Consider the following 23,129-nt stretch of genomic DNA (forward strand, 5'->3'; position numbering starts at 1 on the left):
ACTATTAAATTTTAATACTACAATAGAAAGAAACATTTGAAATTAATTAGTTTTGGTGTGTCTGGATGTACACTGAAAAAAGAGTTTGGTAATAATAATTAAGCCTAGATGATGGTTACATTATTATAAAAAAAGTTCATTAAATCTAACACATGTAATGGACACAAATTTCAATAGGGTGCATTAAAAATATTTAATGTTTAAAACATTTTTTTCAAACTTTTTTCATCACATATACTTTTCAGTTACAGATTAAATTTAATGTGACCGAAAGTATATTGAATTTTATTTCCGGGAAAAAATTTTTTATACATAGTTATGTATCAGATATGTCTACATATATATGTAATTTATATATATTTATATATGGATAAATTTGATGTAAAAATATATATGAAAAAATTTTTCTAAGTTTTTAACAGTGCACTAAGCTTCGGTGAAACAGTTTTAATTAAATTTGATTAATGTAACCAAATATTTAACAATATTTAGTAATCGGTTGATAACCAATTGGTTACTATTTCTATATGCTTTGTTGTTATTAATATAATTACTAAATATTTGGTTATATTAATAATTAATAACGTTCAATTGAAATTATTTCACCAAAGCTTGATTACTATTACGAAACTTTTTTCCGATGTAGCTTTTCTACACGTTCGGTCACTGGGACGTTTATCTCACCGTCCTCTTTCGCGAGGGGACCGAGGGGGATGGTTCGATGCAGATGGGATTCGAAAAGAACAGAAGTGACTCTCGCGCAGCTACTTTGTGAATCTTGAAAGCTCTAAAGGTCGGACAGCTTGCGAGGGGATGAGAGGGAGAATCTGCTTCTCTTTCTTCGTCTTGCCTCTGCGCGCCGGAAGGTTCGGGATGCACGCCGCCGGATGATGATAAAGGGTTGCGGAAGTCGGGCGAGAACTTGGAATAATCCGGGACCTCGAACTTTTCGCGTCGTTTTGTTTTGACAAAGAGATTTCTTCGCGTCGCACGCTTCTCTCTACGCTTCCTCGCTTATTTTCTCGATCAATTCGCTTCCGCAATATTTACCTGCGCCGTCTCGTTTCAGTAAAGAAATTATTTGCCCGCCCCGACGACGGACGTCGGTGTTTTTTTTTTTTACACCCCCCATCTTCGTGCTCTTTCATTCACATCGCTTATTTTCTCTTGGCCGAGACTCGTCTCCGCAATATTCTTTAAATTTAACAAACGTTATACGTTGTTCGCTACGTCAGGTATATCAGGGAAGCTCAAATGCGAGTGAGAGAGTCGATTTCCGGCGAATTACTCGCGCGCGAATTACGCTAGACTGGGCAGCGCGCGGTTATTGAAATTAATAAATTTTTTATTGCATTATCAGAGGCCGGATCTTTCCATCGCAGCGCCGAGCACGTTTCGGCGTGACCAGCGCGCGTCGGGATGCCCCGCTAGACGAATTATTCGCGCCGAGTACTTTGCAGTCGGTTACTTTGCGTATCGAATTATCATATTTCAGATTATGGGGATGGGGATGCGATTTGGCTAACGAACATTTTAACAGCGCTAATCGTAATTAATTAACGGCAATGAATGGTGCATAACTACACTGAAAAAGGTTTTTGTGCTCAAGTAGATATATTTGTTTTAACATCGTTTCCTTGATTTAAATAAATATTAGCTAGCATAAAATAATTTATTTGCAAACCTAAAAAATATTTTTTCAAATCAAGGAGACGATTGAAATGGATATATTCTCTTGAACATAAAGAAATTCTTTTTCACTGCGTTAATGCGTTGTTGAATCGCGTTGCGTTTTCATATTTCGCGGGTTAAAATTAGCGGAATCCCCCTTGCGCGGGGGATTTCCCGCGTGGTCACGGGGGGTTCCTGAACCTTCCGGCGGGGTGACGCTCGCGTGTCGTCTTCTCTTGCGCCTCTCTCGCCCGGCTTTTCCCCCGTCCCGCCGCGCGCCTATTTACCGAAGCAGGCTATCGCGTTGACGGAGCACAGCTGCCACTTGCGCCGCTTGCGCTCGAAGTCGTCGCTGATGTCCAGCTGATTGTGAAGACGCTTCACAATCTGCTTGGTGAGCAGGTAATTCATCAGGGCCGTCTCGATGCCGCCGTCGTCGGCATCCACCAGCTGCTGGAACAATTCGAGCAGAAACTTCTAACTACTTCTGCGCGTTTCAGCGGTGTAAAAACATTCTTTTCTGAGAAAGGGTAAGCCAGGACGTTAATTTAATTTCCACAATTACGAAAATCCTTTTAAATGTTCTAGTGGAATTTATTCTGTTCTATAAATATACACGCTTCGTCTGGAGTAGAAGAGTAGAAAATGTAGAAGAGGAAATTACAGTTAAAAAGATAAAATTTGAATGTAGAGGACAAACGTGAGATTCTACACGAAGAGAAATTTCTTTTAAAATTTAATGCGCAAAAACGCGAGATTACACATACAGATAAAACTTGTTCTTGTTTATTTTTTTTTTAATTTAGTAATTGTGAGACAACATGGTATTTTGAAGAATTTTGCATGTTATTTTTTCTGATTTATTAATATCAATCGCAATAAAAAATAATTTAGTCAAATTTTATTATACTAAAATTATTGTAATATATTATACTTTGAAATGTCATGTTGGCTCACAACTATTACATTTTTACAGTAAATGGTAAGAAAAGATTCTACGTAATTTCGCGTTTTTCTTTCTTTCGAATATAGATTACACAATACATTGTGCGACAGATAATCTATTAAAAATATTATTTACATTCAATATAATACAATTGAAAAGTTTCCTACAAGAATCGAACAAATCTATTTTTGAAACCGGATCATGATACCGAATCATTCTTTATCAGTTATGTCACATCATGAACTTTTTTTCTGGCAAGAAAAAGAAGTAAGAAATATAAATAGAAAGTAAATCTAAAATCTCTGACAAAAACTGTCCCTCTTCAAGTCAAACAATTTTTTATTTTATTTTTTTTTAAATAAATTGTTTGAAATATTAATTTGGACGAAAAATTATTAAATTTGTACAAAGAGAAAAATAAAAGAGTGCTATATATGAGCAATTTGCAAAATTTTGTAAATAAAAAATAAAAAATTATTGCTTTATGTTTCCTTCATCTTTTATTAATATTAATGTTATAAAAAATGTGATTGCATTATTCAATAACAGTGTACAATAAAATGGATAAACGGGCAACAAAAATAAAATTCCCATAAGAATCAAACAAGTTTAGATGGTTTTTTTTTATTTTTTCTTTGTTTAAATGACTCCTTAAATTGTTTATTAGTTGTAGCGTATAATTTTATTTTCATACTTTTATTATATGCCTGGAAAAAATTATCACGTTTACGTATTGAATGATGTGAAGATGAGAAGTTTTTTTGTTTTTCTAACTGAAAATTTAACGTTTTGGACTTGTTCGGTTTGTTTGTAGGAAAACCCTGAATTCATCTAAGTAAAATTCAATATAATCTTTTTAAAAATTTACGATCTTGCAGCTATGTCTTTCATCGGCGCCGCTTCGAGATATAATTTTATGACAAGTGAGTTTTAGAACCGCCGACGATTCAGACGCGATGAGAATCGGGCCACGTGCCGCAGCCCGCAGTTCGATACGTCACAATTTTAACGTCAATTTCAAGAACGCGCGTACATACGTGGGAAACGCGATTATCCCTCGTTAATGTCCCGATGACAAAAAGCGAGAAGCACACTCGCTCGCGGCGCATTACAAGCGAGAGCGGCGAGTGTACGCTTTTTCGTTAGCGGATCGTAATGGGACGTAAACCGTGTCGTCGGGATGACGGGGGCTGGGGGTAAAGTGTCGTATTTATTGTCCATGGTTCTGCAGTCGTTTGTATGTACACAGTTCGATTGACATTTATTTCAGCTTTCCCCACCTATCGCGATAATAAAAGCGCAAAACGCCGCGCCGCAGCGCTTTGTCGCGCAATCGCGCATAATTTGCGCGAATGCGCGCGGGATAAGGCCGACCCGACCCTGATTGATCGAGCAAAATTGAAAATTAACGCGATAACGCGGTTCTCCGGCGCGAGAATTGGATTCTGTCGAACGGAGAAATTGTGTACGTGGACCGTGACACACGGAAATCATTTTTCGCAGCGGCTGCGGTTTTTTTATACACTGAAAGAAAAAATAACTCAATTTTAATAAACGTTTGTCTGAATACTTGCCATGAAATTTTTATGAAATGTAAATAAATATTTATTCAGTATAAAAAATACTACTCAAAAAAGTAGTGTTTAATTTTAAGATTTTTAAACGTTTTATTTCCGTCTCCGTTTTTGAAATACTTAAAAAATGTTTCAGTTTTAAACGGTGTATACTTTTAAAACACTAAAATATTTAAAGTTTGTTAAAAGTTTCACTTTTATACGTTTTAGTGTTTTAAATCTATACATTGTTTAAAATAGAAAAACATTTTAAAGTGTTTAAAAAACACACACGCAGACAGAAATAAAACATTTTAATATTTTATATTTAATTAAACACTTCTTTTTTAAGTGATATAATTTAGTATAACTATCATTTTTTTATTATAGTAAATATTTACGTATTGTAAGTAAATATTTCATTCAGATAATTCAAACGAGTTATTTAAATACTTTTTTTAAATTTAGTAATTTTTTCTTTTTTTTTTATATTTAAGTTTACTATTTTTTTATTACTTTATCTTTGTTTTATTATTGTAATATTTGAACTGCTATTTACAATCGATTGATACATAAGAACTTTGTTAGTTGTGGATGACGATGTTATTTATCCGGTAAAAAATAATTTTATTAAATTTAAAACATTTAGAAAACGAAACATTAAAATAACTGACTAGATTTATTAACAATAATAATTTATCTTTTACAATTTTATTTCTTTTTGTTTATTTGTAAATTTTTTATTATTAAAATTTTTTTTTCCATTTTGATCACAAAAATATCCGTTATTTTGAAATAATAAATTAATTAGCTCGTTACATTCGAAGAAATATGAAAAGGTTAAGAGCAACCGAGCAAATAAGAATATTATTACAGCAAATTAAAATGTATACGGTTTATTCTCGATTAAATGAGAAGTACACGAGACTGTACTTAAGTTTTCACCGCATTATAAGAAAAAAGTAAACCAACAAGTAAAAACATTTTTACTTTTTCGAGAGAGTAATAATTTAATTTATTTTTGAGACTTTATTTACTCGATTTGCTGGTCGCTGACCTCTTTTTATTATTTTGGTTTGTGAGCCATGGTATTACTTATTCAATTTAAAATTATATTATCAAATGCGTAATAATATAAAAAAATGTGCAATGCATTATTTTTTTTATTTACTATGTACACTAATTAATTTTTTAAATGTAATTTAAAGTCCTTAAAATTCTGTACAGTTTTATTTTTAAATTCTTTACAATTTTTCAAGGAGAGAAGGATGCTTTTGAGCATCGAAACTATAAAACTATAAGATTTAATAATATCATTTTATGTATTCCGGCGTCATGCAGCTGTGTTTCAAGCCCGACGAACATGCGACGCGCAGTTGCATAAACCGGAGATTGTAAAAATTCTGTATTCCACACTAAGATCTGCTGTGTCCGCCTTACATTTTGATAATTTAGTTCGCAATCTGTTTGTATATTTTATAAACAGCCTCCTTGATTTAAAAGGAGGCTCAAGTATAAGATCATTTTATGAATACTACTCTTTTTCGCGACTCTCGATCGCAACCGCCGCAATCTTTGATTATTTAACGAGAAAATCTGCGGCAATTTCGAGGTTCGCGGGAAATAAAGCCGATGTACTGAAGAAGCGTGAGGATTTTCTGGGATATCTAAACGATACGTGGAAGTACCGCGGGACGAGTGTTAGAGGGAAGTCCCAACGGTAAATTGCAAGCTACTGCGGAGGAATGAGATCGTTTCGCGCGATATCGCGTGATTTCGTATGGGAAATCTTCTCGAATTGCTTCCCCCTTCCTCTCTTCCCCACGTCCCCCTCTTTACGCCCTTCACGTAATTACCATACTTTATGCAATCCCGTTTATGAGAAAACTTTTGCCGAGTGAATTGTTTGCGTACGTTCCTCGGGGGTCTTTGGTTCAAATGTCACAATGTCACATGGTTAATATACCGGCGCGCTTCCCAAATGTCAAACGAAAATATCGAAATTGCGTATGTCCAGAATCGAACGTATGACGAATATTTATTTATTTTTTTGTGTCATATGTACATATGTGTAGGGCGTGTTTTGGTGCGTTGTCTAAAAGAAACAAAATTTATAAATGAAAAATACGTACTTGTGCATTTTTAGCTTTTCGATGGGAGAATTAATTGTTCGATTAATATTTAAAGAAATCATCTGCTTCTCTCTTGGATTGTACATCTCCTTTACGTAATCCCCATATTTATGCATTAATAACGCAACTTGAACTCGCTTTTGCAGAGCAATAGGAAACAAATGAGGCTCACATAAACGAATACATAAAAGTGTAATATAACGGTATTTTTCCATTTTACGCTTGACGCTAGGTTTCAAGCGATCACGTAATCGCTCCAATGTCAACAGAAAGAAGTTCGATTTTTCCAGCTTCAAGCTTGATTCCGGTTAGCTATCAACAGAATTGAGTGTGTTAAATATTTTTTCTTTAACTAAATTGAGTTAAATTTGATGGATTATAAAATTTAATTTATTACGTTACATAATTACTTCAAAAGTTGTTTGAACGAAAAATTAACTCGGTTAAAAGTTGTGTTAAGATTAACCTAAATTAAAAGTTAATTTTAAAAAGTATTATTTATGTTAAATTAGAATGTCGTCATTTTTTCAAATTTGATTACTGTCAATAATAAAACAGTTATGAATGATATGAATCGTCAAATAAATTTAAAATTTTATGAATTATATGAAGTTTATAATATAAAAATATTGTTTTTTTTTATACGGAAATGTACTTTTTTTACATAGGAAAATTGTTAACTTATTGTGAATTAAAGTTTATGCATTATATTAAAAAAAAAAAATTTATTTGAAATTAGCTAACAATAAGTTAAATTAAAAAATGTAAACCATTCAACGTTAATATTTAACAACAATTTACAACTAACCTGAATATCAATCACTAATTAGATTAGATATTGAAATGAAAAGATATCTTCATTTATTCACTTACTAAAAATATAAATTCAACTCGGTGCAATTTATACTTTATTTAATCTTCATCAGCCTTGAGCACGAAATTAATTAATGCGTAGAGATTAAGAAGTAATCCGGTATTAACGAAGAAGAGAAATGTTGAATAAATAATAATAATCTGATTAGCTCGTAATACAATTTAACAAATTAATGAGCAATGCCAGTGAGACGAACAAAAACATTTAGGTGTTCGTATAAAGCAAAAATTATATTTATTAATATATATCTTTGACACAGACGTTACGACTCTATGGAGTCTTCTTCAGTGTATACTCTTACATTACTTATGCAACGTTTTCGACGATGCAAATATCTTGCCTGACGGCAATGTTCTCAACGCAAATGAAGGCAGAATTCGAGTATGATCCGGTTTACAGTCATACTCGAATTCTGCCGTCATTTGTGTCGAAAACAATGTTAGAGTGCACACTGAAAAAGATTCCATAGAGTCGAAACGTCTGTGTCAAAGATACTAATAAATATAATTTTTGCTTTATACGGACACCTAAATTTTTTTGCTCGTCTCACTGGCCTTACTCACTAATTTGTTGAACAAATAAAATACAATGTACAGAAGTTTATTTATTTATTCAACATCTCGATTCAACATCTGCGTTAATTAATTCTGTCCTCAAGACTGAAAATAAGTGAAGTTGAAACGTATTAATTTTAATTTGTTAAGAGAATGAATTATGTATTTACGCTTTTATATGTTCACATTTTTGTGTTTATTTAGCAAGTCCTCATTTGTCTTATATTTTCTTTTGTTTTTTTTGTGGTGTTTATTTCCTTTTGTTTTTCTTTCTCTTTCTTTTTTTACCGTGACCTTTTCCTAAATTGAATCCTTCGAAACTTATAGATTGACGTTCCGTGCGAATTAAGTCGCGAAGCTGTAAATAAATCGAAGGGACGTTAAACTCTGCATTCGTGCAGGTTTCACGGGAGCAGGAAGAGCGTCGCGCAAAAAAAATCTGATTGTCGTCGACGGTTTATTGATTATCGGTTCGCGCGACTCGCGGATTTATTGGCCGTCACTTCACTTCCGTGCTTTCTTGATAACTTTTCTTCACACCTTTTCGCGGTCTTGACTTATCTTTACGGCACGATGCAGCCGCAGCGACAAAATTCTTGCGAATGAATAAAAAGCGCGGCTCAGATTGCATCGGCAACTCTTTGATCTCTAATTTTTACACATTTTATCGTTCACATAAAAAAAAGAATATGTTTCGAGAATACCATTATTTTCGAAATGTTGAATGAGATAATATAGTGTTAAACACACGTAGCTTAATTGTTTACGTGAAGAATTTTGCATAGTTTTATTAAAAAAAAATTTGTTCTTATTATTTAATAACGGGGGTTGGATAAATTAACAAATTTTTTTAACCAAATTGAGTTAAAGTTAATGACTTATAATATTAATTTAGTTACGTTAAAAGTTACATGAATAAAATTTCATTTAATTAAACGTTACATTAAAAATATATTAGTTTAAATTAAGTTAATTTTGAAAAGCATTATTCGTATTAAATGAGAAATTTGGAATTTTTTTTCATTAGATTACTCAAAATAATTATAACAGGATAATCAAATGAATTTATTATTTTATTTCTAATCAAGTTTTTGAAATATTAAAATTATATTGTTTTTTATATGGAAATGTATATTTTTTACATAGATAAATTTTTAACTAAAACAAAATTAATAAATTAAAGTTTGTGTTTCAAAAATAAGTATTTAAAGTTAAACTTTATTAACTTTCTATCTTTATTATTTAACTTTTTAATTAGTTATTCAATTCTGTTTAATAATAATTTTCACAAGTTTGAGAGGAAAAATTTATTAAAATTAAAAAAAAATGCGTTTACAGTTATATGCAAACATGTGATTTATTAAAATTATGGGAAATATTTTTAGTATATTTTGCCTTGATGTTAATAATCCACATGTTTGCATACAACTGTGAATACATTTTTTTAATTTTAGTAAATTTTTTCTCAGTGTAATTATTACTTGTTAAATATAATATATTTTAATTTGATGCTAACGTTTGATATCGTTTTCTTTTATCTATCAAGATAATTTTTTAACACTCTTGAATCTACTTTAATATAGCAAAACTTTTCATCAATGTACGCAATCGCGACGTTATGAATATATTCACAAACGAGATACATATTGAAATGTATATCGATGGAATCTTTTCTGTTTCTCTCTCTCTCTCTTTTATTTTTTCTCTTTTTATATGATTTTTTTCATTGCTAGCGGAAAGCGAAATGTGAATCTAAATTACATCGAACGACTTATTACTTTTTATAAGCGTACCGCTCGGAATCGCAACTCCCGCTTGCTGAAACATAGAGACAACGGGGTCGCGTGTTTCTTCTCTTCTTCCTTTCTTCGATTTGACGTTTAAACGAACGTTCCTCATCTCCGTCGGCGTTTCTTCCACGTGTTTCTCTGTCTTTTCCCTCCCTCTCTCCCTACCTCTCCTGTATCTATCTCATTTGCAATTCAGGGACGCGACGCGCAGTTACGCAACGCGCAACGCAATTTCTCCGAACCGTTTATTCCGCGCGTTGCAGATGGGAAAGCTTGGAAAAAAGCATCAGCGTTTTCATAAAGTTTTTTTCTGCCATCCCCTCTCTCCCTCCACCTTTTGTGAATATCGCGTCTTGTAGAGGGACGAGACGCCGCGCCGCGGATGCTGCACGGAAATTCTCCCGGATCCTCGCCGGGAAATCGAACAACAAATTTACCGATTTGCCGAACGAATTCACGACGCTGCGCCCTTTGATCGTCGGTTAAAGAACACTCTTTTGACCCATGCGGTTTTCTATTCTTTGTCTTTCTTCTTCTATTTCTTCTTTTATTTCTTCTTTTATTTCTTTTTTTATTTCTTCTTCTATTTTTTTCTTCTTCATTGCGCTTCCGATTGCCGGCGGACCAAAAATATTTTTATTACGAGCGCGTTGGGAAACTCACACAATGTGGAATTTTAAAATCGAACGTGAAGATCGTGAAAAATTGCGCAATAACGATACGTACTCGCGACTCTTACGGAGAACGGAGAAACACAGTTTTTCTCTTCCATTTTCTTCCGCTCCTTATAGTTTTTCAAAGTCGCGCAAGAAAGTTGAACGCTTTTACGCAGCGCTTGCCCGCATTTTTTAATCCCTCGTTCTTTTAACAAACGGGTCATCACGTTGAATACCTCGTTAATTTTAACTTTAATGTTGGTAACGCGACGTGGCCTTTGTACGGAGAATTTTACGAAGAACTTTTTTGTAAATTCCAAGGGGACAGCGTTCGCGATTTTGCCCGCAGGAGTTCGGAATAGCGATGGGCGTTATTTCGTTATCTGTTACTCCGATAGGACGTTTTATTATATTATATGACGAGATTTTGCATAAAAAGTTATCATCTGTAATTATGCAGGCATATAAAATATTTCTTTAATTCAAGTATTTATATAATTAAATATATAAACGCTTGAACTGTCAGGAAATTTAATTTTACTTAAATATAAATACTTGAATTGAAGAAATTTAATCAAATTTAAAAATCTAGTCGAGTCAACAATTTTTTTTTAGTGCTGAATCAATGATGGTTTATTTAGTTGAACCAATAATTATTTAAGATATTTTCTAATAGTATGGCAAATTGTTAAATTGTTAGTAATTATTTAACTAAGTAGCTATTTAAATAACTGGTTATTTTAAAGTTACTGTTTAATAAAAATAAACGTTTAGCCTATCACGTTCGGACATCGCGGAATCGCGTGGGCGAATCGAGGAAGAGCCGTGCAAACGTCGGCAAACTCTTTCGAGTCGGGATCAGAATCTGCGGCGACGATATCCGTTTTCAATTGTTTTCCGATCTCGCCTCGCCTCGCCTCGCTCCATTACAAAGCGACGGACGGAAGGAAGACATTTCTGACAGCTGTCAAGTGGACCCCGTGCCGCGTCCGTTTCGCACGCTCTCCCCCGTCAATTCCGGTCGCAAGTCCTTCGAATGGGGAGGAAAAACCAACGGACGGACTCGCTTTTCTCCCCTTTTTTTACCCTTCTTCCTTCCCTCGCTTATTTTATTTTTCGCCTGTTATTGAAAAACAGGACTTTGACGGACACGCGAGCGACTTAGATAATTTTTGTTCACCGTTCGAAAAAAAATGATTGCAATTATCATAACATTTTTATAATATTCCACTGATATTGAAATAATATATCAATGTTATATAAAAGCATATAATATTAATACAATATTTTTATAATATTAAAATAATATTAAAAATTTTGAATAATATTCTCAGAATATTATTTTAATATTATTTTAATTTTTAATAATATTTGTATATTTTAGGAATGTTGTAGCGCTTACAGGGATGTCTCATAATTCTTTACGTGAGTTTTTCCTTTATAGTTTACACTTACGTTCATGTTTTTCAAAAATCTGTCTTTATCTTTGTCGATCGTCGGCATCGCCCCCGTGTATTCCGCGAAGACGAAGAGCATCAACGCCACGGTAACCACGCTTCGTATGGACAGCATCGTTCCAAACCTGGAAATAAGAGAGTGAAAGTGATCGTACGGTAAGAATTTTGATTGCCAAAGAAGCATTCCAAAGATGTATACACTGAGAGAGAAAATGATTGCAATTACCATAATGTAATTATAATTCACAAAATCAGTCATTTTCAGTGCCAACTATAATATATATTTACATTTGCTTTAACTATGAAAATACAGCTATTAGTTATTGTTATTATGCAAATGTTTGAAAAACAATTTTATTCACTGTAATTGTGATTGCATTTACGTAGAAATGTTTATTTTATTTTTAGCATTTATAATATATCTTGATATTTTATTATATTATTGTTTGAAAGTAATTATAATTTATTGTAAAATTACACACAAGATTAATATTACTAACAGTACAGCAGTAATACCTATAAAGAATGGAGTACTTAAGCATAATTATTTTAATTACCAAGAAATTATAGTCACAAATACCAAATACTTTTTTTTTCAGTAAAGAGGAGCGTAATTAATTTTCTCCTATTAAGTAATGATAATGATACTAAATTTATTTAGTTTGATAATAATGCACAGAGAAAACGATTTCTTTTTTTTTGGACTTAATAAATTTTATTGTGTCCAAACAAATTTATTTGGAATGGTTTAAACAAACCAATCTTTGAATCGATAACTACGATTAATAATAGTGTTATTTTTGTCAAATAATAGATGTTGCTCGAATAAAACAACTTTTAGTCAAATAGGATTCTAATGAAATCTTTCTTTCTGTGTACTAAATTTATTTAGTTAAGTTGCTATAACTTTTTAGCGAGAAAAACATGTGGTAAATATGACTAGGAGTTTTATCCAACCGGAAAAAATGTTACTAAAGTCTCACAGGTTAATCTGTCAAACGTTCTAGCTATAAAATATCGAGTTCAAGAACTAGAAATTCTGTTTGATCTCACCGAAATGCATTCCATATCTTAAATACATTCCATTCAACACCATGCTGTCTTGTTGGTACACTCAAAACATTTTTTACTCAACTAATAATTATTATTAAATTATTAATAACAATGAAATGTTAATGAAACGTGAATTCGGATCTGAAAAGGATTGAGGATGAGTACAATCGTTTACACTGAGAGAAGAAAAATAAAATTTAATATTTAATAAATGTATTAAACTAAATTTTAATAAATATTTGTTTAAATGGTTGCAATAAAATATTTGCTAAATGTAAATAAACATTTAGTACAAGAACCACTAATGTAAAATTTGACTATTATTTTTTTTTTATTGACTAAATATTTATGTAACGTAAGTAAATATTTTATTATAACTTTAAACGAATGTTTATTAAAATTTATTAATTTTTTCTCTCAATGTAAACATTGTCCGAATTCGCAACAAACTTTTTTCGTTTCACATTTTTACGAATTGGAAAATTTCAAAAAATAATTCCATGCCTCGATAGCCTTGGCAGCCTTGATCTCGATAAAACGTTCAATCGACGGACGATGTTTTACGTTCTATGCCTTGTTCCACCTGTCGCACATACATGTTCTATTTGAAAAGTCACGTCGGGCTAGTGAACGATCTCGATTGCCGATAGCGATAAATAGCGGTAAGGGCCGATAAACGTTTTGAAAATCAAGTTCAAGTTCACATCCCTCTTCTTTTTCCCGAACATTTAACGTCGCGACGAAGTATACGAGTTTATCTCTTATTTCTGCACGTTACTCACCATCCAATTCCGGTAGCGTATAAACGGTATGTCAAATTATCAATAACTGTATGACACTTTTCTTTTCCGTTTCGAAGAACAGAGAATGGATATCCGCGAGTTTCTCGTTAAAAAATTCTCAGAACGGCGAGGAATTCATAAGAATCTTGAAATACACTTGCAAGGAGGAACGATGGGGCGCATGCCGTTCGTTCTTACGCGGTGAAACCTTTCGCCAAGTTGGAGCAAATTTCAAACCGACGCCCCAATCGGTATTTTAATCGAAGGGTTCCGAGAATGAAACGTAGCGGAAATTTCTGAAATAAGTACACAAATGCAATAAGAGCCTGCTTTGAAGGAGATAATATTAATCTTTAATGAGTTAGATAATCACATTCAGTGTTTGCTGTTACCTACATAAAATTATCTAGATGAAGCGAATTATCTTTGCAGATTATTAGAATATATTATCTCCATCTTTATCCTAGGAGGAAAAGGACGGAAGCATCCCCCTCCTATTTTGATAAGTTTTTAGTATGCTGTAGTTTAGATCAAAATAAGGGACACGTATTTTTTTATGTTTCTTGTTCTAACTTTTAGGGGGTAAAACATCCCTTTGATGAAAATCGGTTAAACAATTTTTTTTTAATTAAAAAATATTAAGAACAATTTTTGATTACTGTTATAAAGTACTTTTATTCAGAAGATTTTTTATATTTTTTATAGTTCCGATGATATACGCTTCGAAAGAAAAACTTTTTTAAATTTGTTTTAATTAAAAATAAATAAATAAAATTGATTTTTTTCAAAGAGGTGTTTTACCTCCTAAAAGTGAAAACGGGCACATATAAAAAAATACCTGTCCCTAATTTTGATTTGTACCACAATATATTGAAGGTTCATCAAAATTGAAGAGGGGCATTTCTGCTCTTTTCCTTTAAATGCAACGTTGATTACATGAGATTTCTTAGAGCTTGCATTTTGCTTTCTTATTTTGAAAAAAAAAAATAGGTATTTTATTTATATTAATTTATATTAATTTAAATAACAGTATTGATAGCATTTTTTCTTTTTACTGTTTATATTTTTGAATATATTAAATGATTGAAATATTTAACGGTACGTTAAATTCAGAAATTTCAGAAATTATTCAAAGAAAATTTAAAATAAAACTGATATTTGATGTTTTTTTGCATCCTCGAGAAAATTGAGAATTAATCTTGATGAATGAGACGAGTTTGAACGAGCCACGTTTTCGAATTTAATTCTCGAGTTACATAATTAATTTAAATACGCAGAAGGTATAATTAAAAAAAAAGTTCATTAGTTAAATAAATAATTAAGTACTCGGTTTACTCTTGCCGTATTTAAATGAACTTTGTCTATCAATTTACTGAACTACTGATACCCGAGAGTGTCGACGTTTCCTTCGTCCTGACGAAGGAGCGTAATGAAAGGTCGTCGAGAGAAAGAGGGTAACGGCGCGAGATATAAATACACCGAGGGGGAAAGGGAGGCCGGGGACTAAATGAAAGAAGAAGCCCGCGAAACTCACCACCCGGTGGTCCGTTACACAATCCGCTAATTGGCGGGACAAACGAGTGCGCGCATTATTGGCCGCGCTGCTGCGTATCAGATAATTGCTGCGGCCACCAGCCGCCGCCGCTCGGAAAAGGGATATCCGAGTCACAAAGCTCCGCGGCGTAACGGCGCGGTTTGCGCGAATTTAATTCATTAATTAGAAAAGGTCATCGCGATAATGCGGCCGCGAGATGAAACGCCGCGCCGGATACGCGTTTGTCGGCCGCGCGTTATCTACTAATCCCGTCGATGCCGATAAAAAACACGATTGATACGACACGCGCGTGCGAGGGTTCGAAAAGTGGAAGAGGAGGGGGGGGGGAATGAAAAACGGAATTTAGAGTGACGCGTGTTGAAAGTTAAACTTTTGAGGGTGCAATGACCCTCTTCCTTTTCTCGCTTCCACTTCGGCACGTGGAAAGATCACGGAAGGGTATTGCCCTAAAAATTTTTCGTTCGAAACTTTTATCATCGGAATTATAATAAAAGAAGAATGGAAAAAAGAAAAATTGGATTTTCATACTTGATCTCGAGTTATTTAGTGAATATAAGGAATTACGAAATTCTTGAGATGCCGAAATTTCGAAGTTTTAATCAGGGCGTAGAGAAATTTTGTCTGAGTTATCAGCGATGTTGTCAGAACGCTTCTTTTTTATTTTTATGTTTTGACCTTTTTAAAACAAAAAAAAAAAATATTTGAAGTGTTCTAAATAAATAATAAAGTTTATTAGAAAAATAAATTTGATTATTGATTATTTGACCGAATTATTTTAGCGAATGTAAAAAGATTACAAAATTATTAAGATATCGAAATCGTAAACGGTTTTAATCGGAGTGTAAATAAATTTGTTTGGGTTATCAGCATGATTCGAGAACGTTCCTTTCATCCTAATGCTTTGACATTTGTTTGAGAAATGTTTATTCTAAATAAATAAAATTAATTAATACATTTACTAAATAAATAAATTTTCTTACTAATTGTTTGACCAAATTATTTTAACAAGAAAAAATTACAAAATTGTCGAAATAACGAAATGCCAAAGTTTTAATTGCAGCACAGATAAATTTGTCCGAGTCATCTGCGATTGCAGAACGTTCCTTTTATTCTCATGTTTTGATATTTTTTTGAAAAAATGTTTGAATTGTTATAAATAAATGAATACATTTATTAGATAAAAAAATTTCATTATTATTTGACCGAATGATTTTAGAATCAACTAAAAAGAATTGTTAAAATAACAAAATTCTAAAGTTTTAATTTGAACGCAAATAAATTCAATTATCTGTGATTTTTTTCAGCCTCATGTTTTGACATTTTCTTGAAAAATATTTGAACCATTATAAATAAATCAATAAACAAATTTTATTACCAATTACTTGGCCAAATTATTTGAGCCAACGTAAAGAATTACAAAATTGTTAAAATTGGATCTTTAAAGATAATTATTTATTTATTTTAAGTAATTATAATTAAATAAGTTTCTCAATAAATTCATTTCAGGAATCGAATATAGATAAACAACAAATGTATCGATTTCTAACAGCGTATCACATTACGAAAAGTTATTGCGAGAAAAGTTAATTTAATTCTATCGTTAAGTTCAAATATTTACTTCTTCGCCATTTGAGATTTCATTACAAATTATCGAGAACATCGAGAACTTGATAAGAAAAACCCTTTTATTTTTATTCGGAAATGGAACGTATGTTTGATAACGTTATCACAGTTTGGATATGGTAACGTATGTTCCCAGATATGCTAAACTGTCACGGAACGCAACACTTCCGACGTCGGGTTATACCGTGGACCTTTTCTACTGCCGCCGCGAGCACGAGCGTGCATCCTAATTTACAAATCCATTAATTATTATTTATTACTCGTCGCTGCTTGTTTTATTTACGTTCACCAGTTCAGCGCCTCGAGACAAATCTTCTCAAAGACAAAACAAATGAATACCGATTTTAACGACTGTGCGGGCGAGCGTCATTTACAAACATCGACGGCAAAAAAATTTGCTGAACGCGTTTTACCTCATTTGTACCTGTGCGGTTGTTTTTTTTTTTTCCTTCGCAACGAGAGGAAAACCCTTCCCCTCCCTTTCTCCTCCCGGTGCGCAAGGAAAGCGCCGTTGCAACCGTGTTATTGCGGAAAGTAAGGAGGTAGCGAAAGAAGATCCAATTTGTCCCCGTCCGTCCGCCCGAACGCGGTCGAATTATATCGTGACTTGCAAACGAGGTCGCGAAAAAGTCGTGCGGGAATTCGGAAAGACATCTCGAACGTGGACCCCCTGTCGCACCCTCGTCTCGCCTCCGAATGGCGAAAGAAAAAATAACTATCACCCATTTCATTGGATTTTAACCGACATCCTTCAGGCATCCGACTCGTACCTTAATTGCAGGAGCGACATCCTGCGCTTGTCAGTGGAAAAGTCCTTTCCCGTATCGATACCGCGCGAGCGAACGGGTTAAACTTCGGTTTAAAAGTGAACAGTTTGCTCTCATTCACTCATTTACTCGCTGTTGTCATTCATCTATCGCTGTTATTCATTTGTTCGTCTCAACAGATAGAATTTAATTATCTAATTTTTGGACGATAACGCGCGTTTACTCCGATTTATAAATTATTGTTGATGCGTCGCAATTAAAAAATGAATATTCGCTTCCCTCCTCACGCCGCGAGTGTATACAATTGATTTAATTTACGCCTGCGTAATAATTAGATTTCTTCGCGTTGGAAATCCAAATCGTAGGAAGTAAAAAATGAAAGATTACTATTTGTTCGTTTCTTTTTCGTGTTTTAGGAACGCATACACTTGGTGCCTTTTTTTTACTTTTTTTTTTTTAAACTGTAACTTTGTTTAGATAATCAGGTTCCTTCGCGTTAGGAATCGAGTGCACAGGAAATGTCACGCTGTACAGTCGCAGGGGAATTCGAGAACTCTGTTCGCACAGAGACGAACAGAGTTTTTCACAACCGGTGTGATATTATCGTTATAACAAGATCGTTTTTAAAACGATAAAATAAAAATGGAAAACTTCAGAATTGTACTCTTTATTTCTGAATGTCATGTTGACGGTAAAAGTTTGATAAAAGTTATAATAAGACGGAAGAAAAACTAACGATGTCTTGACAAATTCAGCTTTATTTTTAATACCTGACAAAGATTGAAAAACATGTGAAATAATCTCTTGTTTGTCGCCCTTATTGTATTCTCAAAGAATGAACGAACGAATGAATATTCGATCGAAATAACGTTTTGATCGCAATTTTTGAAGATAATGAATGAATGAGTATAATTGTGGAGGTCTTTTGATCTTACGATTCCTCGGAATCTCACGTTCTACGTCTTTTAGAAGAGACGTCTGATCATAATGGTTCTTTTTTACTGATGCGAGCGAATCTTGGTGTCTCGATTTTTAAATTTCTTTACTATTCCCTTGTTTTCTTTTTTTTATCTAGTTTACATCTACTTATAGAATTTCTTCCCTTTCCGTAGAATATTTATAACCATATAATTAATCTAATTTATGTCTAATTAATTTCTTTTTATTAATAATTATTTAGAGAAAATAATTTTTTACTAATAATTTTTATTTTTTCTAAATCATTAATAATATAATAGTCATTTTTTTTCTAATGAAAACATTCATACAAAAAATGCCGAGCCGGAAATTCGTCCAGAAATCTGCAAACTTTTATTCTTGTGATTATATTCTTGTTATGTACTTAGACTATTTCATGCGAGCTACTTTTATTATATTTTCGCACGGAGAGAAAGGATTTGCTGAAGCATTTAAAATTCAACTGGATGTAAATCTAAAAATAATTGTCTCGAACTATTAAAATAATTTCAAAAAGTATTTAAGTGTGATGTGCAATGCTGTAAAAAATTTTGTAGCAATTATTTTAAGCATCCTAATTACTTTGATAGTGTAACGGTATTATTTTCAAATCTGTACAGCTAAATTTTTGAATACTTTAGCAAAACTGTTCTTTCCGTGAGATTTAATAAATGAAGAAATAGTTTTCTAATAAATAAGGAATTTTTTATAAGAAAGAATTTTTTTAACTTACGTTTTTGGATTTTACTGTACGTCGCGGAAGCGATGTCTGACCAATAAAACCTTTTTCTACTGATACACGCGAGTTTTTATTTCAATTTTTATAAATTTATTTATTATTTGCATTTTCTTATTTTTTTATCTGCTTATAACTGCAAAATTGTTTTTTTTCCGAAAAAGAATTATAATTGTATAATTTATGTAATTTATGTCTCAATAATTATTTTTTCGTCGCGATGAAAACGTACATACAGAAAATGTCGAAAAATTGTTTAGAAAAGTCGTTCGGAATATTTTATTTGTATAAATTCTTTTATGGACAATAGTCTTCTCGAAGAATATATAAATAATTATTAAAAAAAGAATCTTTTTTCAATCACAATATTAATTCAATATTCTTGGATTTTACGTATACTTGTGAAACTAATTGTTCAGTCACAGGATACTGAAATTTTATGCTACAAATGTAATAATAATAATTTTATATTGAAAATATTATAATATAAAATTATTATATTTGTTTTTTAGATAAAACGTAATTGAAGATGAAAGCACCTTGCCAGTGATGCGTTTCCATCAAAACTATGCCTTTGATTTGTAACATGCGATAAATTTCAGATATTCTGTGTCCAGAAAATTAGCTTCGTTACTGATTGATATGATATATAAAATTGTCTTTATTGTTTATTTATATAATATTATTCCGCCACAATATTTTTAATGGAAATGTATTGGGACATGGATTTGCACTTCCAATCGAGTTTTCTCTAAAAAATTGCAATATTTAATGAATTTGTAACATAAAAAATACTCGCAATATTCTGTGTGTTCAGACAGTTTCATTATTGCATGTAAGATTGTCTTGTTTATTTAAATATTATTTCGCCACAGTTTCATCTTTCACGCCCTTTTTCAGATTTAAGTAAAAGGATAAAGATAAGAGGTGAAGTGGAAGTCGGCGCTTTGTTGCAGTTTGATATTAAATACATCTTTCAATTCGATTTTATATTAATAGGAGGCCAGTGAATCAGTTGAATACAAATATGGTTCTGATGGAAATGTACCGTGACAAGGGTTTTCACTTCCAATCGAGTTTTCTCTAAAAGAAATTATAATATTTGATGAATTTTCAGCACAAAATAAACTCCCAATATTCCGTGTCCGGACAATTAGTTTAGTGACTGTACGTAGCAGAAAACATTTTGCATTTATGTTAAAATCGGTTGAAATTGTTAAAATTTCACATGGAATTTTTAACATACCCGAGTATTAATTTAACATAAGGTGATTATGTTATTTGAATATTTTATATTAAATTGATATTCAATATTTCTTAAAATGTCAAAATAATACAATTTATGATTGTATGTACAAATAACATAAAAATAATGTGAAACATTAATTTTAAAACAAATGAATAAAATGTGCTTGCCCGTTACATTTCACGCGCATAAATTTGTTACTTTCTAACATATTCGTCCTGTATTAAATTAACGCAAAAATTTGAATAGATCATTTGCGACGTGCAATATGTGTTAAATTTAATACGAATTTTCCAACTGTGCATGAAAAAAAAAAGAGATTTGTTAAAACAGCTGAGAACGTCACTGTTTCAGCAGATCTATAGTCGACAGACAGTCAGTTTTCTATGTAAAGTAGCAAAGTTTTATAGCTGTGAATACATTTAGCAATTATAACTAATTATATTTATTAAGACAACAAGACAACTTTCAAACTTTTAAGAAAACCTAGCTCTTACCTTTGCAATAATGAAGAAAACTTGTTACATTAACAATTTTTATTGTACCAAAGAGTTAATTGCTCCAACAATTTATTCACCGCTTTGAGACATTATTTCTTTGTTGAACTATCAATTTTCCTAATTACAGATATTGAACTCTCGCGCAAACAAGTTTTAACTTTACTGAATCACCATGCATTATGGAAACAATCTATTGACGCGCTACACACGCTTACGTACATTACAATTTCTAAATTAATTTTCTTTTTCGTATTTCCTATGATTTTTTTCTTTATTTAATTTACGTATATGTACTTCAAGATTTGTATTCATATGATCGATATTCAATTGTTTTTTTCCGCGAAGAGATTTCGGCGTAGAGTAAGAAATGAGCACAGGATTGTGTATTTAACGTATGATACTATAATATTTTAGTTTTACATGTACTCTGGCAGAAAAAATTCTACACAAATTTAAGAATTGCTACAAAAATCTGCAAAAAATGTTAAAATTAGCACATTTTTGTTAATTTTAATAACTAATATTTCTACGAAAAAAAATTAGTAATTTCTATAAATTTCATTTTTTTATAAAACTTTTTATTTATAAACATTTTTTTTAGAATAAGTTACATAAAAAAAATTAGTATCAAATCAACAATTCATTGTTTTATATATAAGCAAGAACATAAAATTTCTTTGAAAGAATTTATTTTAAACAGACATAATTTACTTACATGAAGAAAATTTGTTATTTTATGTAAGCAAATTATGTTTGTTTAAGATTATAAATTCTTTCAAAAAGATTTTACATTCTTGCTTACATTGAAACAATATATGAAACATTGAATTGTTGATTTAATACTAATTTTTTTCTGTGTAGATAAAAATATTAAAAATGTTGTGGTTTGTTTTAGTTTGATGTAGTTTCGCCGAGAAATTCGCAGAAATAGCAAAAAAGATGCTACACTACAAAAATACGAAAGCATTTTACTTTCGTATTTTTGTAGCGTTTCTTAAATTTGTGTAGAGTTTTGTAGAATATTTTTCCACCAGAGTATTATATGTAACTTCGTGTTTTCTAGTTCAACGTTTTTACTTAGACGATTTGAATTAATTTAGATCAGTCAAAAATGATTTGCGTTGATTGGTATTGTCACTCTTTAATGTACAAGGTTGTTACATTAAGTACAAACTATTAACAAAAGTGGAAAATTTGAACATTGCTGTTGTACCGAAGATGCTTTTATTTGAAAAAGAAATTAATTCATACAGTGCAAAATTTATGATCATATTCAAAATTGATTAAAAAATTATGGTATGATTAGACTGGCTCATATATTTTACAAATAAATTCATGCAATAAAACTAAAAATATATTACAACGAATGAATGAAATTGTATACTGAATACACAACACTTGCGTTTTCAACTATAATATTTCTTTTTTTTATTTACAGACTGAATTTTCAACAATTAAATTTATTTATTAAAAAATTAAAGAACGATCATTTGTGATTAGGATTAACATTAGTAGTATCATAAATAATTTGATATTCTATTTATACTATGCGATCGTACATATTTATTATGCGTATAAAACTTAAATTACATGCACTGAGAAAAAAATTTCTAAATTTTAATAAATATTTATTTGAACGTTATTAATGAAATATTTACTTACGATACATAAATTTACTCTACAAGAAAAAATGATTCTTAAATTAATTTAGCGGCTGTTGTGGTAAGTAAATAAATATTTGCATTTTGTAAATATTCCATTAGTACTATTCGAATAAATATTCATAAAAATTTTGTATTTTTTCCCTCAGTGTAGCATCCACCCCTATCTCGGCGCACGGGACGGAAAGTTGCGCGGAAATTCGGAAACGCAAGCTTATACCTCGTCTAGGCGGAAGTGTTTCCTGGTCTCGTGCCCTCGTCCCAGAAGAATGTACCACTCTTGAGTAAAAGTCTCTTCCTCCCTCTCTCTCTTTCTCTTTCTCTCTTGGTATCGTCACCTCGATGTCTCTACGACAGAGTGACCGCGCTTGGAGCACGCGACCACTTTATACCCCGTGCCGCGCCGTCGGCGGACGGTGGTGGCGGTGGTAGCGGAAACCCACCCCTTTCCGCGCGAAGCCCACGCTCTCTCTTCTCTCTCTCTCTCTCTCTCTCTCTTTCTGTCTCTCGACAGCACTGTCTCCACATCTCGCCGTTTGCCGGATGTAGTGAGCTGGTACCGCGCTGCGTAGCTCTCTCCTGGAATCGTCAGCAGGAGGGATTTTTCTGAGGGTGA

At 32.1% G+C, this 23,129-nt stretch overlaps 2 protein-coding genes across 3 annotated transcripts in view; one reads left to right on the plus strand and one right to left on the minus strand.

Annotated features, from left to right (window-relative positions):
• The window catches only part of LOC105202260 (DNA ligase 3), a 96,862-nt gene that overhangs the window by 66,254 nt on the left and 7,479 nt on the right, over positions 1 to 23,129 (plus strand). The window lies entirely within an intron of this gene.
• LOC105202262 (allatostatin C) lies at positions 703 to 22,904 on the minus strand. Of its 2 annotated transcripts, none has more exons than XM_011170685.3 (3): positions 22,734 to 22,904; positions 11,632 to 11,758; positions 703 to 2,124 (listed from the first exon to the last, which is right to left on the minus strand). In XM_011170685.3, exons 2-3 carry the CDS (start codon positions 11,746 to 11,748, stop codon positions 1,951 to 1,953), a joined length of 291 nt encoding a protein of 96 aa, XP_011168987.1. In that variant the 5' UTR covers positions 11,749 to 11,758; positions 22,734 to 22,904; the 3' UTR covers positions 703 to 1,950. The 2 variants fall into 2 exon arrangements, with proteins under 2 accessions (XP_011168987.1, XP_011168988.1); XM_011170686.3 differs by having other exon boundaries at positions 703 to 2,121; positions 22,734 to 22,896.

This window comes from Solenopsis invicta, chromosome 13, assembly GCF_016802725.1.
Source record: "Solenopsis invicta isolate M01_SB chromosome 13, UNIL_Sinv_3.0, whole genome shotgun sequence".
In the NCBI taxonomy this organism is placed as follows: domain Eukaryota; kingdom Metazoa; phylum Arthropoda; class Insecta; order Hymenoptera; family Formicidae; genus Solenopsis; species Solenopsis invicta.

Coding starts and splice junctions, on each gene's coding strand:
- LOC105202262 (XM_011170685.3), bottom strand. CDS start 11,748: ATGCTGTCCATACGAAGCGTGGTTACCGTGGCGTTGATGCTCTTCGTC. Junction 2,125..11,631: donor GATTTTTGAAAAACATGAAC/GTAAGTGTAAAC, acceptor GAATTGTTCCAG/CAGCTGGTGGATGCCGACGA.